At 61.2% G+C, this 13,094-nt stretch overlaps 1 protein-coding gene across 5 annotated transcripts in view; it reads left to right on the forward strand.

Moving 5' to 3' along the window:
• TASOR2 (transcription activation suppressor family member 2) overlaps nucleotides 1–12,650 on the forward strand; it is a 54,558-nt gene extending 41,908 nt beyond the window's left edge. For 3 of the 5 annotated variants that reach the window (XM_077179292.1, XM_077179296.1, XM_077179295.1), the window contains 8 exons: nucleotides 998–1,514; nucleotides 3,027–6,950; nucleotides 7,959–8,084; nucleotides 8,738–8,891; nucleotides 9,575–9,680; nucleotides 10,818–10,996; nucleotides 11,277–11,394; nucleotides 11,652–12,650. In XM_077179292.1, the coding sequence (XP_077035407.1) occupies nucleotides 998–1,514; nucleotides 3,027–6,950; nucleotides 7,959–8,084; nucleotides 8,738–8,891; nucleotides 9,575–9,680; nucleotides 10,818–10,996; nucleotides 11,277–11,394; nucleotides 11,652–11,655 (5,128 nt within the window). In that variant the 3' untranslated portion in view covers nucleotides 11,656–12,650. Of the gene's footprint in view, nucleotides 1–997; nucleotides 1,515–3,026; nucleotides 6,951–7,958; nucleotides 8,085–8,737; nucleotides 8,892–9,574; nucleotides 9,681–10,817; nucleotides 10,997–11,276; nucleotides 11,399–11,651 lie in introns of those variants that run through there. The other 2 variants (XM_077179293.1, XM_077179294.1) reach the window with 2 other exon arrangements.
• The last annotated feature ends 444 nt before the right edge of the window (nucleotides 12,651–13,094 follow it).

Raw genomic sequence — 13,094 nt, forward strand, 5'->3', positions numbered from 1 at the left:
GGGGAATTCTGGCCCTCCCAGGTGAGACCCCACCTGCAGAGCTGCCCCAGCCCTGGGGGGACAACAGCAGCAGCACCTGGAGCTGCTGGAGAGAGCCCAGAGGAACCCATGGAGCTGCTCCAGGGCTGGAGCCCCTCAGATCCCAGGGATCCAGGCTGGGAGAGCTGGGGGTGCTCACCTGGAGAAGGGAGGGATCCAGGGAGAGCTTCCAGCACATTGCAGGCCTGCAGGGGCTCCAGGAGAGCTGCAGAGGGACTGGGGCCAAGGCCTGCAGGGACAGCACCCAGGGAATGGCTCCCAGTGCCAGAGGGCAGCCAGGGATGGGATCTTGGCAATGAGGAATTCCTGGCTGGGCTGGAATTGCCAGAGCAGCTGGGGCTGCCCCTGCATCCCTGCAGTGCCCCAGGCCAGGCTGGACACTGGGGCTGGAGCAGCCTGGGACACTGGGAGGTGTCCCTGCCATGGCAGGGCTGGCACTGGGCGATCCTTGAGGTCCCTTCCCACCCAAACCATTCCATGATTCTGCAATTCCCATGGCTCTGCAGCTGGAATCGGTCCCTAAAGCCACGACCCCAAGTCCTCCATCCCTCCTTTGGAGCTCAGATTTCCTCTGTTTTTATTTTTTCCTACAAAAAGCTGGAATCTGCATCAAGCAGTGCGTGCCCCTCTGCCTTGGGGCTGAGCCCTGCAGGGAGCCAGGCATGAACTCTCAGGGATGAATTTCAGGGATGAACTCCATGGATGAATTTTAGGGATGGATTCTCAGGGATGAACTCCAGGGATGAACTCCAGGGATGAATCTCAGGGATTGATTCTCAGGGATGGATTCTCAGGGATGGATTCTCAGGGATGGATTCTCAGGGATGACCTCCAAGGATGAATTTCAGGGATGGATTCTCAGGGATGAACTCCAGGGATGGATTCTCAGGGATGAGTTCCCTGGGGCTGAGCAGGGGAGGATGAGGATGGTTCCAACTCTCTTTGCTTCCCTTGCCAGGCCCTGGGACCCCAATCTTCCCGACGATGTGGAAGGGATGAAGCTGATCCTGCACATGTGGGTGGCTCTGTTCTACCGGAAGCCCAGCAAGCTCCTGAGCAGCTCCAGGAAGGTGGTGGAGCACAGCAACCCCAGCAAATTCGTCTCCATCAGCAGCTCCGGGGGCTTCCTGGAGCTCAGCGATGACAGCCAGGACTGCTTTGGCTTCGAGACGTGTGCTGCGGACTCGGGCTGGGATCCTGACCAGACTCCCAGCAGCTCCCTGGACCCCAGCCGCCCTGCCCAGGGCGCCTGCCAGCCCCAGAGGAGCCGCGCGCATTCGCGGACGGACGCGGACGGAGCCGCGGGAGCCGTGGACAGCACCGTGTCCTCCTCCTCGGGGGAGCTGCCCTGCGCGGCAGGGGAGGAGGAGGAGGAGGAGGAGCCTTCCTCCACCAGCTGTCCCGAGAGCCTCTCCCTGCAGGACCCTCCCAGGGAAAGGCTGGAGCTGCCCGAGGGCGTTCCCGAGGAGAGCGCGGTGAGTGCGGCCTTGGGGCTCCGGGGATGCTTTCTGCTGAAAGAGCAGGGGATCCCCTTAGGAGGAGAGCAAGATGCTCCTCCTGAAAGAACAGGGATGGATTCTCAGGGATGAACTCCAGGGGTGAACTTTGGGGATGAATTTCAGGGATGGATTCTCAGGGATGTTCCTCTTAGAGGAGCAGGATTTTCCTCCTGAAAGAACAGGATGTTCCTCTTAGAGGAGCAGGATTTTCCTCTTAGAAGAGCAGGAGTTTCCTCCTAAAAGAACAGGATGCTCCTCTTAGAGGAGCAGGATTTTCCTCTTGGAAGAGCAGGAGATTCCTCTTAAAGGAGCAGGATTTTCCTCCTGAAAGAACAGGATGTTCCTTTTAGAGGAGCAGGATTTTCCTCTTGGAAGAGCAGGAGTTTCCTCCTAAAGGAGCAGAATTTCCTCTTTAAAAGAGCAGGATTTTCCTCTTAAAAAATCAGGATGTTCCTCTTAGAGGAGCAGGATTTTCCTCTTTAAAAGAGCAGGAGTTTCCTCTCAAAAGAACAGAATGTTCCTGTTAGAAGAGCAGGATTTTCCTTTTAAAGGAGCAGAATTTCCTCTTTAAAAGAACAGGATTTTCCTCTTAAAAAATCAGGATGTTTCTTTTCAAGGAGCAGGATTTTGCTCTCAAAGGAACAGGATGTTCCTCTTAGAGGAGCAGGATTTTCCTTTTAAAGGAGCAGAATTTCCTCTTTAAAAGAGCAGGATTTTTCTCCTAAAAGAGCAGGATTTTCCTCCTAGAAGGAGCAGGAGTTTCCTCTTAGGGAAGCAGAATTTTCCTTTGAGGGGAGAAGGATTTTGCTCTTAGGGGAGGAGGATTTTTATCTCTTAAAAGAGCAGAAATTTCCTCCTAGAGGAGCACAAGTTTCCTCTTAGAGGAGCAGGATTTTCCTCTGAGAGGAGCAGGTTTTTCCAGAAGAATGGAGACGTGCTTGTGGGGTATCCAGGGAAGCAGGGATGCTCTCCAAGGGGCCGGAATCCCAAATTAAAGTGTCGAGCTGTTCCTGATTTAAATTTGGGGTTTGTGTGTCCTCAGCTGAGGGATCAGGGCAGCCCCCAGCATCCCAGAGCAGAATTCCAAATCCAGCACAGCCATTCCCACGTGGGTTTGGAAAGCTGGGATTTGTGGGCTCAGGAGATTTTCCCCCACACGGGTGCCAGTGCAGTGCTTTGCATCATTTCCCTCGTCCCTCCAGTGAAATCCATGAAAATTCCATTCTGGATAAAGCTTGACATGAATTCTTACACTTTCTCCCATCTGCACATGTTCAGGAGTGGGGTTTCTTGGGGTAAACACAAAATGTGGGGATCTGCTGAGATATTTCCAAGCCTGGATTCTCGAACTTTGAAACTTGAACAGAGCAGCAGCTTCCATAGGGCTGGAATCGTTTTGCATGAAGGAAAAAATATTCCAGTGGTTTTTTTCCTGCATTTTCCTATGAGGAATGTTTTTTTCTTGTTAACCTGTGGATTGTGTTCCAGGAGGAGCCGGCCAAGGAGGCCCTGCTGGGTGCCAGGATCACCCCCAGCCCTCCCGAGGAGCTCGGCTGTCCCAGCAAATCCCCGGAAAACCCCGGGAGCCAGGCCCCAAACTCCAGCACAGCTCCGTGGACAGAGCCCCCCCGTGCCCCCCAGGAAAACGGGGAGCAGCAGCAGAAAGAGCAGCAGGAGGAGGGCTCAGGGAGTGGCCCCGGCCCTCCCGAGGATGAGGAGGGAGCGGGAGGCTCTGGGCATTGCCCGGAAGGTGAGGGTGGCGCTGATCCGCAGCCCGCCTGCGATTCCCTGCCCTTGGAAGCAGCTCCTGGAAGTGCAGAGCCTGGGGGAGCCCCTGAGCAAGGGGAGGAATGCCAGGAGCCCTGGGAGCTCTCAGAAAAGGAGGAGAGGGAGATGGAGGAGGAGGAGGAGGAGGAGAAGAAAGAGAGCGAGGAGTTGGAGGATGAAGGCTCCTTCGCGGGCCCCGTGGGTTTGGTGCTGTCCGAGAGCAGCGATGCCGAGATGGAATGTGAGAAGAATCCCGGGAATTCGGCGTCTCCTGAGAAGTTTGGTGTTCCTGAACGGGACCCCGTGGCCAGCGCCACCTGCCTGGCACCCGCCTGCCCTGAGAGATCCTCGCCAGCGCCCTCAGATGGGGCTGGGACTGTCCCTGGAGCCTTCCCTGAGCAGGTGTCACCGAACCAGGAGGAGCTCCCGGATCCCTGGGACGCTCCGGAGGCAGAGACAGACGGGGTTGGAGCGGCCCCTCTGGCCGGGGTGGGCTCAGCCCACAGCGCCAGCAGGGAGCTGCCCGCGGCCCCTGAGCCCAGCCCTGTCCGTGGGGCACAGCCTGACAGCGTCACGGACAGCCCGGGGCCTGCCGGAGCCGCGCTGGGCTCCGGGCACAGCAACCGGCATCGGGCGCCCTCTGGAGAGCGCTGGGAGCCTGCCGGGAGCGCGGGATCCCCCTGCAGGCCGGGAATGAGCCTGGCCCTGTCCCCCGACACCAGCTCCGTGTGCCTGGCCTCTCCCCAGGGCTCCCTGGATCCGTGGGCTGCTCCAGAGGATCAGCCCGTGGAGAGCCTCCAGTCGCCCTCCCAGAGCGACCTGGGACAGGGCAGCTGCTGCTCCCGGCGGGGTGCGGGTGACGCCGATCCCTGCCCCAATTCCCTGGATGCTGAGGAGTCAAACCGAGGTGGGAAAGGGGTTTTGGTGGAGGAACAGCTGGGGAGCCCCTCTGCCAACGGCATGGAGGAGCTGGATGATCCCATGGGAGCAGGAGACGGCCGGGACTCACCCTTGGAGTACACGGACATAGGAGATGAGTGCGGAGCTGAGGAGAGCCAGGACGTGTTCCCTGGCACGGAGGATTCCCCTGGGAACGATACCACGAACACGGAGATGGCAGAGATCCCTCTCCACCATCACCTCCTGGAGTCAGAGCCCTCCTCCTCCATCAGGGAGGGCATCTCAGCCATACAGGAGCTCCCCAGGCAGCAGCAGCGCCTCCCAAGCATCCATGGGGACTCAGCTCCCGCTTCTCCTGGCGCCGGGGACTCCACCCGCGGCGTTCCCGGCGTGCCGGGCCGGCGGGAGTCGGTGCTGTGCCGCCTCTGGAAGCCGTGCCGGGAAGGAGGAGCCGCGCAGGTGAGCGTGGCTGCCTGGAGCCTGGATGGCTCCTTCCGTCCCAGCTGCTCCCGAGCGCTGGCGGAGTCCCCGGCTCCCTGCTCACCCGTGGAGGCGTCCGCAGAGCCGGGATCTGCTCCTCCTTCTCCGTGTGAGCCATGGGACGATCTGGAGCCTGCAGAGCCGGGATCACCTCTCCCTGAGGCGCTCCCTGGGATGCTCCCTCCCACTCCAGACAGTGCACGGTGGGCTGAGAGACATGGCAGCCCCAGGAGCAGCCCCAGGAGCAGCCCCAGGAGCTGTGGCAGCCCCAGGAGCCATGGGAGCCCCAGAAGCCATGGGAGCCACAGGAGCCATGGCAGCCCCAGGAGCTGTGGCAGCCTTGGGAGCCGTGGTAGCCCCAGGAGCAGCCCCAGGAGCAGCCCCCGAAGCTGTGGCAGCCCCAGAAGCTTTGGGAGCCGTGGTAGCCCCAGGATCCGTGGTAGCCCTGGAAGATGTGGGAGCCCCAGGAGCCCCAGGAGCTGTGGCAGCCTTGGGAGCCATGGCAGCCCCAGGAGCTATGGTACCCCCAGAAGCCATGGTACCCCCAGGAGCTGTGGCAGCCAGGGTAGCCCCAGGAACCATGGTAGCCCCAGGAACCATGGTAGCCCCAGGAACCATGGTAGCCCCATGTGTGGTGGCAGCCCCAGGAGCTGTGGCAGCCCCAGAAGCTGTGATATCCCCATGAGTGGTGGTAGCCCCAGGAACCATGGTAGCCCCATGTGTGGTGGCAGCCCCAGAAGCTGTGGTAGCCCCAGGAACCATAGCAGCCCCATGAGTGGTGGCAGCCATGGTGGCCCCAGGAGCGGTGGCAGCCCCAGGAGCTGTGGCAGCCCCAGGAGCCCCGGTAGCCCCAGGAGCGGTGGCAGCCCCAGGAGCTGTGGCAGCCCCAGGAGCCCCGGTAGCCCCAGGAGCCCTGGCAGCCCCAGGAGCCCTGGCAGCCCCAGGAGCCCTGGCAGCCCCCAGAGCCCGGCAGGGGATGCCGGAGGGAGCCCCAGGGAGGAGCCCTTCCTGCCAGAGGAGCTGGAAGGAGGCAGCATTCCCAGTCCTGCACCGTTCCCAGCCCGGGAGTGTCCCCTGTGCCAGCCCTGGGATGTGTGTGAGCACAACCCTGAGGGGTCCCAGGTGTTCCCTGATCCTGACTGTGCCGGCGCTGAGGTGGGACAGGGAGAAATTCCTGCTTCTCCCATCCCCTGGGATGAGCCCAGGGATCTCTCTGGAGAACACCTGGAGTTCAGTGATGCTGAGGATGTTTTGGATGTGCTCCCAAGGGAAGAGCAGCTCCCAAGCCAAGACACACACGAGGGCTTGGCCTTTGAAGATCCATTGGAGAATTCCTTTGGTGACTCAGACCAGGAATATTTGGAGGGGAATTCTCACTCCCCTCTTCCAAGCAGGAGTTCCTGCATCATGAGATCCATGGATGCTGCAGGAGCAAGGACTACCTGGGACAGCTCCTCCGGGAGCTCCGTGCCCACGGAGGAGCCCGGGGAGGCCTGGGACTGGGATGTGCCCGTGGATCCCGGGAGCCTCGTGGTCACCAGGCAGTGCCAGGAGAGGCTGGAACATTCCCAGCTGCCCCGGGGGCGCAGCCGCCGTGCCCGCCAGTCCCACCTGGCCCGGTCCCTGCTGGGGACCTGGAGGGGCCTGGAGGAAATCACCCAGAACACTTTGGATATGGAGTGTCTCCGCTTCCATTATAAGCTAAAAGAAATCCTAAGGAATGGCCAGCCCTCCTTTTCTACCTCCAAAAGCCTCTTCCCGAGGGACTTTGCTCCGCACATGCCGCTGTCCCCGCGCAGCAGGAGCCCCCTGCGGGTGACGATTCCCCCCTCGGATGGGTGGCCCCACGCCCGCAGGGGCCCTCGGGCCGCCAGGAGGGCCCGGAGCCGGGAGCGCGGGGCCGCGCTGCGCCTGGCCCGGCTGCGGCACCGGCACGGCCCGGGGACAGAGCCAGAGCCAGAGCCAGAGCCACGCGCGGACGGGAACGGGGCTGGGGCCGTGGCCGGCATCCTGCGCGAGTTCTCCGAGTTCCAGAGGGTGCTGCTGGCCGGGGCCCGGGCTGGGAGCGCCGCCCCGGGGCAGGGGGAGGCCGCGGGCAGCCGGGCGGGGCTGGCGCGGCCCCGCGGGACTGCAGCGTTCCAGGGAATGGTGGCGGAGCTGCGCGGGGCCCTGCGCTGCCACCTGCGCCGCGTGGCCGCCCGCCGGCAGCCAGGAATGTTCTACCTGCTGGAGACCGGGCAGCAGCCCTTCTTCGACAGGGTGAAGGTGCGAGCTGCCTGGGGACCGGGGCGAGTGGGGTGGGTGCGGTGGATGGGGGTGGGTGGGGATGGATTGGGATGGATTGGGATGGATTGGGATGGGTTGGGATGGATTGCGATGGATGGAGATGGATTGGGATGGATGGGGATGGATTGGGGTGGATGGGGATGGATTGGGGTGGATGGAATGGATCAGAATGGATTGGGATGGATGGGGATAGATTGCGATGGGTTGGGATGGATGGAGATTGGGGTGGATCAGGATGGATTGAGATTGGGGTGGATCAGGGTGGATTGGGATGGATCAGGATGGATGGGGATGGATGGAATGGATCGGGGTGGATTGGGATGGATCAGGATGGATTGGGATGGATTGGGGTGGATCAGGATGGATGGGGATAGATGGAATGGATGGGGATGGATCAGGATGGATGAGGATGGATTGGGATAGATCAGGATGGGCAGCTCCAGGGGAGAGCTGAGGGTGGCAGGAGCAGGGAAGCTTGGGCAGCCTGACAGGGATGGTTTGGGAGCCAGGGGCCACCTTGGCTCCCAGTGCCAGGAGTTGGAATCACAGGCACAGGAGCCTTGGGATTGAGTCATTGGAGAATCATGGAATGCTTTGGGTGGGAAGGACCTTAGGGATCACCCAGTGCCAGCCCTGCCATGGCAGGGACACCTCCCACTGTCCCAGGCTGCTCCAGCCCCAGTGTCCAGCCTGGCCTGGGGCACTGCAGGGATGCAGGGGCAGCCCCAGCTGCTCTGGCAATCCCAGCCCAGCCAGGAATTCCTCATTCCCAATATTCCATCTAAATCTACTCTGGTTGATTTGAAGTCCAGGCCTCCCCCAGCACTGCCAAGGCCCCCATGTCCCCAAGTGCCACATCCATGTTCCTTTTCCATCCCCATGTGCCTTTTCCATCCCTGCAGGGCTGGGGGCTCCCCATTGCCCTGGGCAGCTCATTCCCCTTCAGGGAAACATTCCCCACCCAGGCCTGCCCTGTGTGTGTTGCAGGCCCTGCTGACAGCAGAGGGGTTTGTGAGGATGGAGCCCCTGAGCTTCTGCCGAGCCCAGCACGGGGACAGCGAGCGGCTGCTGGTCATCATCAGGAACGAGGACATCGCCTCCCACATCCACACCGTGAGCCTGAGCGCCCCTGCTCCTTCCCTCAGCACTGGGATTTATTCCTGGGATCCATTAAAAATGTGGGAGCAGCCCAGCTCAAAGCACTGAGGCTGAGCTTCCCTGGCCCAGCCTCACCCTGACTCAGCAGTTCAGGGAATGTTTCATCTCTGCTGGGTTGGGATGTGAGGACAGGAATGTTGGGCTGGGCTGGGCTGGGCTGGGCTGGGCTGGGCTGGGCTGGCCTGGGCTGGGCTCCCTGGGCTGGGCTGGGCTGGGCTGGCCTGGGCTGGGCTCCCTGGGCTGGGCTCCCTGGGCTGGGCTGGGCTGGGCTCCCTGGGCTGGGCTGGGCTGGGCTCCCTGGGCTGGGCTCCCTGGGCTGGGCTGGGCTGGGCTGGGCTGGCCTGGGCTGGGCTCCCTGGGCTGGGCTCCCTGGGCTGGGCTGGGCTGGGCTCCCTGGGCTGGGCTGGGCTGGGCTCCCTGGGCTGGGCTCCCTGGGCTGGGCTCCCTGGGCTGGGCTGGGCTCCCTGGGCTGGGCTGGGCTCCCTGGGCTGGGCTGGGCTGGGCTCCCTGGGCTGGGCTCCCTGGGCTGGGCTCCCTGGGCTGGGCTGGGCTCCCTGGGCTGGGCTGGGCTGGGCCGGGGCAGTTCCCAACTCGCTGCTCTGGAGCAGGTGCCGTGCCTGCTGGAGCTGAAGCGCTGTCCCAGCGTGGTGTTTGCTGGTGTGGATGAGCCCGAGGAGGTGACAGGTGACACATTCCAGGAGCTCTTCCAGGCCGGAGGGTTCGTGGTGTCTGATGAGGAGCTGCTGGAAAGGGTGACCCTGGGTGAGTCTCACTGACATTCCCAAACCTCCCCCTGCTTCTGTTTCCAGGGGGATTCTGGCCCTCCCTCTGACTCCATCCCTCTCTCGGGGATGGGGTGCCCAGCTCAGGGGTCCCCAGAGCATCCCAGGACAGGGCAGAGCTGTCCCAGGATGTTTGTTTGGCCTGGAGACTCATGGAGTGCTTTAGGCTGGGAGAGACCTTAAGGATTATCCAATTCCATGGGCAGGGACACCTCCCACTGTCCCAGGCTGCTCCAGCCCCAGTGTCCAGCCTGGCCTTGGGCACTGCCAGGGATGCAGGGGCAGCCCCAGCTGCTCTGGCAATTCCAGCCCAGCCAGGAGTTCCTTCCCAGGGAATACTGGGAGTTCCTTCCCAGTATGCAGTGGAACAAGGAGGAGAACTTGCTGCTGCCTTCAGCTCCTTAGTGGGAAGTGGCACAGCAAACGGAGCCACCTCTTCTGGGAGATGCTCTGTGAGGTGACAGGGAAAGCTGCACTTGTCCCTTCAGATATCAGGGAAAAACTCACGCCAGGAGATGACCCCAGTTCCCCACCCTGTGCAGTTGGAGTCTCCATCCTTGCAGAGGCTCAGAGCTCCCCCAGGTGGCCCCACTTGGAGCAGGGCTGGGCCCAGAGACCCCCAGGTCCCCCTGCCACCCACGCTGAGCTCTGGTGTCCCCTCAGGCCAGCTGAAGGAGGTGGTGAAGGTGCTGGAGAAGCTGAACGGGAGCGGGAGGTGGAAGTGGCTCCTGCACCACAGGGAGAGCAAGAAGCTCAGAGGAGACCTCAGGTAAGGGCTCTGCCTGGAGGGTGGGGATGGCTGGGATGGAGCAGCCGGGCTCGGGGCCTGGAGAGCAGCAGGTGGCCGGGAACGCTGTCCTGGGTGTGATCCTGGCTGGGGCAGAGCTCTGCCAGCTCTCCTTGCTCCCTGCTGGGCTTCCAAACGGCTCCTCCCTGGCTCCTGGGCAGAGGTGCCCTCAGGGAGTGCTGCAGGCTCCTGCAGAGGCACAGACTTCCCTTGAGGAGCTGCACATTCCCAAAGCTCCCAAAGCAAACCCAAAGAGCTGCACATTCCCAAAGCTCCCAAAGCAAACCCAAAGAGCTGCACATTCCCAGAGCTCCCAAAGCAAACCCAAAGAGCTGCACATTCCCAGAGCTCCCAAAGCAAACCCAAAGAGCTGCACATTCCCAAAGCTCCCAAAGCAAACCTCCCTCCCTCCCCAGCAGCTCATCCCAGCTCCTGGCACACCCCTGGAGCTCAGGGCACCTTCCTGGGGCTCTGCCCCCTCTGCTCCTTTTCCTGCCCCATCACAGCTGGGATTTGGGGAGGAAATGGTTGAAGATGGAACTGCTCTGGCCTGGGTTCATCCATGGGTGGGTGAAGTGAGAAAACTCCTAGGTTGGGAATAAGGAATTTTAACAGGGAAAGGAAGAGCTGGGAAAGCCAAAGGATTCATCCCCATTTCCCATCACAGGCCATCCCCAGGAAAGCCAGGCTCCATCATCAGCCCCTCTTCCTTCTCCTCCTCCCAGCTTTATATCCTGAGCCTCATTCCAGGCTCTGGAGCACCCCTTGGGACAGGGGCACTCACCTGTCCTGGCCTTGTGCCCCCCAGGCCTGTGGGGTGAGTGAGGAGCAGCCTTGGCTTTCCAAACCCTGCTCCAGCAACAACAAAACCTCCCTGACCCACCCACAGCCCCCAGCACAAACCCCAAACCAACCCCTGAGGCAAAAATGAACCGACCCCGGGCAAAACCAGCACAGGCAGCCCTGGACTGGGGGGAATTTGCCACTTTGGGTCCAGAAATCACCCGTGGGGCTGGAGAATCCACCTGGAAGGGCGGATGGGGCTGGAGAATCCACCTGGAAGGGCGGATCCCACCCTCCCTGCCCATCCCCTGAGCCGTGCCCGTGCCCCTCTCTCAGCAGGGCCGATGGCAGCGCCCAGAGGAAGCAGCTGCTGCTGAGGTGGTGCCAGGGGGCAGAGCTGCTGGAGCTGCTGCCCTTCCACGGCTGCGACTCCGCGGCCGAGCCCCCGCGCGCCCAGTGCCTGCTGGGGCTGCAGGCGCAGCACGTCCGCGCCAGGTTCGCCGTGTACCTCACAGGTGAGGCCATCCCCGGCCCTGCAGCTCTGAAAGTGCCCTGGAAAGGGGTGGGGAGGGATAAAAAATCCCTGTTCTCCTGCGGGAATCGCCTCTTCCCGGTGCGGGTCAGGTGTGGGTGGTGAAAAGGAATTGGGGGTTTTTGGAGGTTGATGAGTTCCGGGGGTTTTTGGAGCCGTGGGTGGCTGAGGCTGTTGGCAGAGCAGCAGAGCAGCCACGGTGGGGTTCAGGGATGTTTCCTCCTTTGCTGGAATTAACGGAGCTGCTGCTCCTCCCCTTGCAGAAAATCCCAGCAGCAGCTGCAGGGAGATGCTGGAAAGCAAAGGAATTCTTGTGGCTGACATCGCCACCTTCCTTGGGACGGTGCAGAAAGTGGCTGCTCCCTTCAGAAGAAGCTACTGGTAAGAGGGGAAAGCTTGGGATTGATCCCAGAAAGCTGGGGACAGCTCAGGGCTGGCTGTGGGGGGCCAGCAGGGAGCTGGGATCATCCCAAAGTGCTGGGTGTGGGATCTGCCAGTCAGCACTCTGATCCCTGCAGCTGGATCCAGGAGAGCCATGCCTGGAAAACGGGAAAAACTCCAGGCCCGGCCCTGGGGCGGCTCTGCAGGAGGCCCAGAGGGTGCCAGGCACTGACCTGGGCCACGTCTCTGTGTTGCAGGTGACAAAGTGAAGCCACCAGGACACGGCTCCTCCCCAGGCCCTGTGGCACCAGTTTGGGCACCCCGGTCCTGTGGGGGACATCCCCAGCACCCAACCCAGTGGATCCCCACCGTCCCAATGGATCCCAACCATCCCAGCCAATCCCAGTGCATCCCAGTGATTCCACTGGATCCCCACCACCCAACCCAGTGGATCCCCACCATCCCAATGGATCCCAGCCATCCCAGCCAATCCCAGTGCATCCCAATGATTCCACTGGATCCCCACCATCCAACCCATCAATCCCAGTGATCCCAGTGGATCCCCATCATCTATCCCAGTCAATCCCATCAATCCCAGTGGATCCCCACGATCCCAGTGGATCCCCCCCCCATCCAAATCAGTGGATCCCCACCATCCATCCCAGTCAATCCCATCAACCCCACTGGATCCCAGTGATCCCAGTGGATCCCAGCAGCTGCTGGGTGTGGGGGAAAGTCGGTTTTAGCTCTGTACATAAATCTTATTTAAAGGTGGGAAATGCAAACCCTCAGGGGGTTCATTCCCTGCCATCCAGTCTCACATAGGAAAGGTTCTTTTAAACGGTACAGATAAATTATTGGAGTGGTTTCGAGTCTCTTCCTGCAGCTGCCATTAGAGCAGGCAGATGAATTTCCCAAAGTCTACTTGAAGATGAGGAATGAGAACAAACCCCTTTCCACGTGGTCGTTGCTGTTCAGGCCCACACTACATTTCAGCTCACCCCCGTTGCCTCCTGGTACTGGTTCCCTGCTGGGACTCGTGGATCCCAGCACTGGAATCCCTGTAAATAACGGGGAGCCGGGCTGCAGAACAGAATAAGCTCTTTTATTTATGGGGGAGAGGAGCAGCCCAGCCCCGTCCCCACCCGGCTCTGCGGGGCAGGGGCCTCCTTCAGCTCGTTTTTAAATGCCAGAGGCCGCTCTGTACAGGATGACTTTGTAAAGAGTTTGATTAATAAAACCTCCGAAATAATGGATGCGCACAGCTCTGCTTTCTGGAGAGGGGGTCAGCATCCAGCCTTTCCCAACAGGGAAAGGGAGGGCACGGGATTTTCCAGCTGGGACAGAGGTGGGGAAAGCAGCAAGGAGTGAGCAGGACCGTGGTGGGCTCCTGGATGATGGATCCCATCGTGCTTCCCTGCAGGAAGGATGGAAGAACCAGGGGAATGACCAGGTTACAGCAGGTAGGGATCATGGGATCATTGATTTTCCACCTGGTTTATGGGCATGGCACAGAGGGAGCTGCCCCAGCCCCACTCCCAGCAGCCAAGGGTGGGAATCGCTCCTGCCAGTGGCACAAAGGGAATGGCTCCTGCCAGTGGCACAAAGGGAATGGCTCCTGCCAGTGGCACCCCAGGAATCGCTCCTGCCAGTGGCACAGAGGGAATGGCTCCTGCCAGTGGCACAGAGGGAATTGTTCC

Source organism: Agelaius phoeniceus, chromosome 5 (assembly GCF_051311805.1).
Source record: "Agelaius phoeniceus isolate bAgePho1 chromosome 5, bAgePho1.hap1, whole genome shotgun sequence".
Taxonomy (NCBI): Eukaryota; Metazoa; Chordata; class Aves; order Passeriformes; family Icteridae; genus Agelaius; species Agelaius phoeniceus.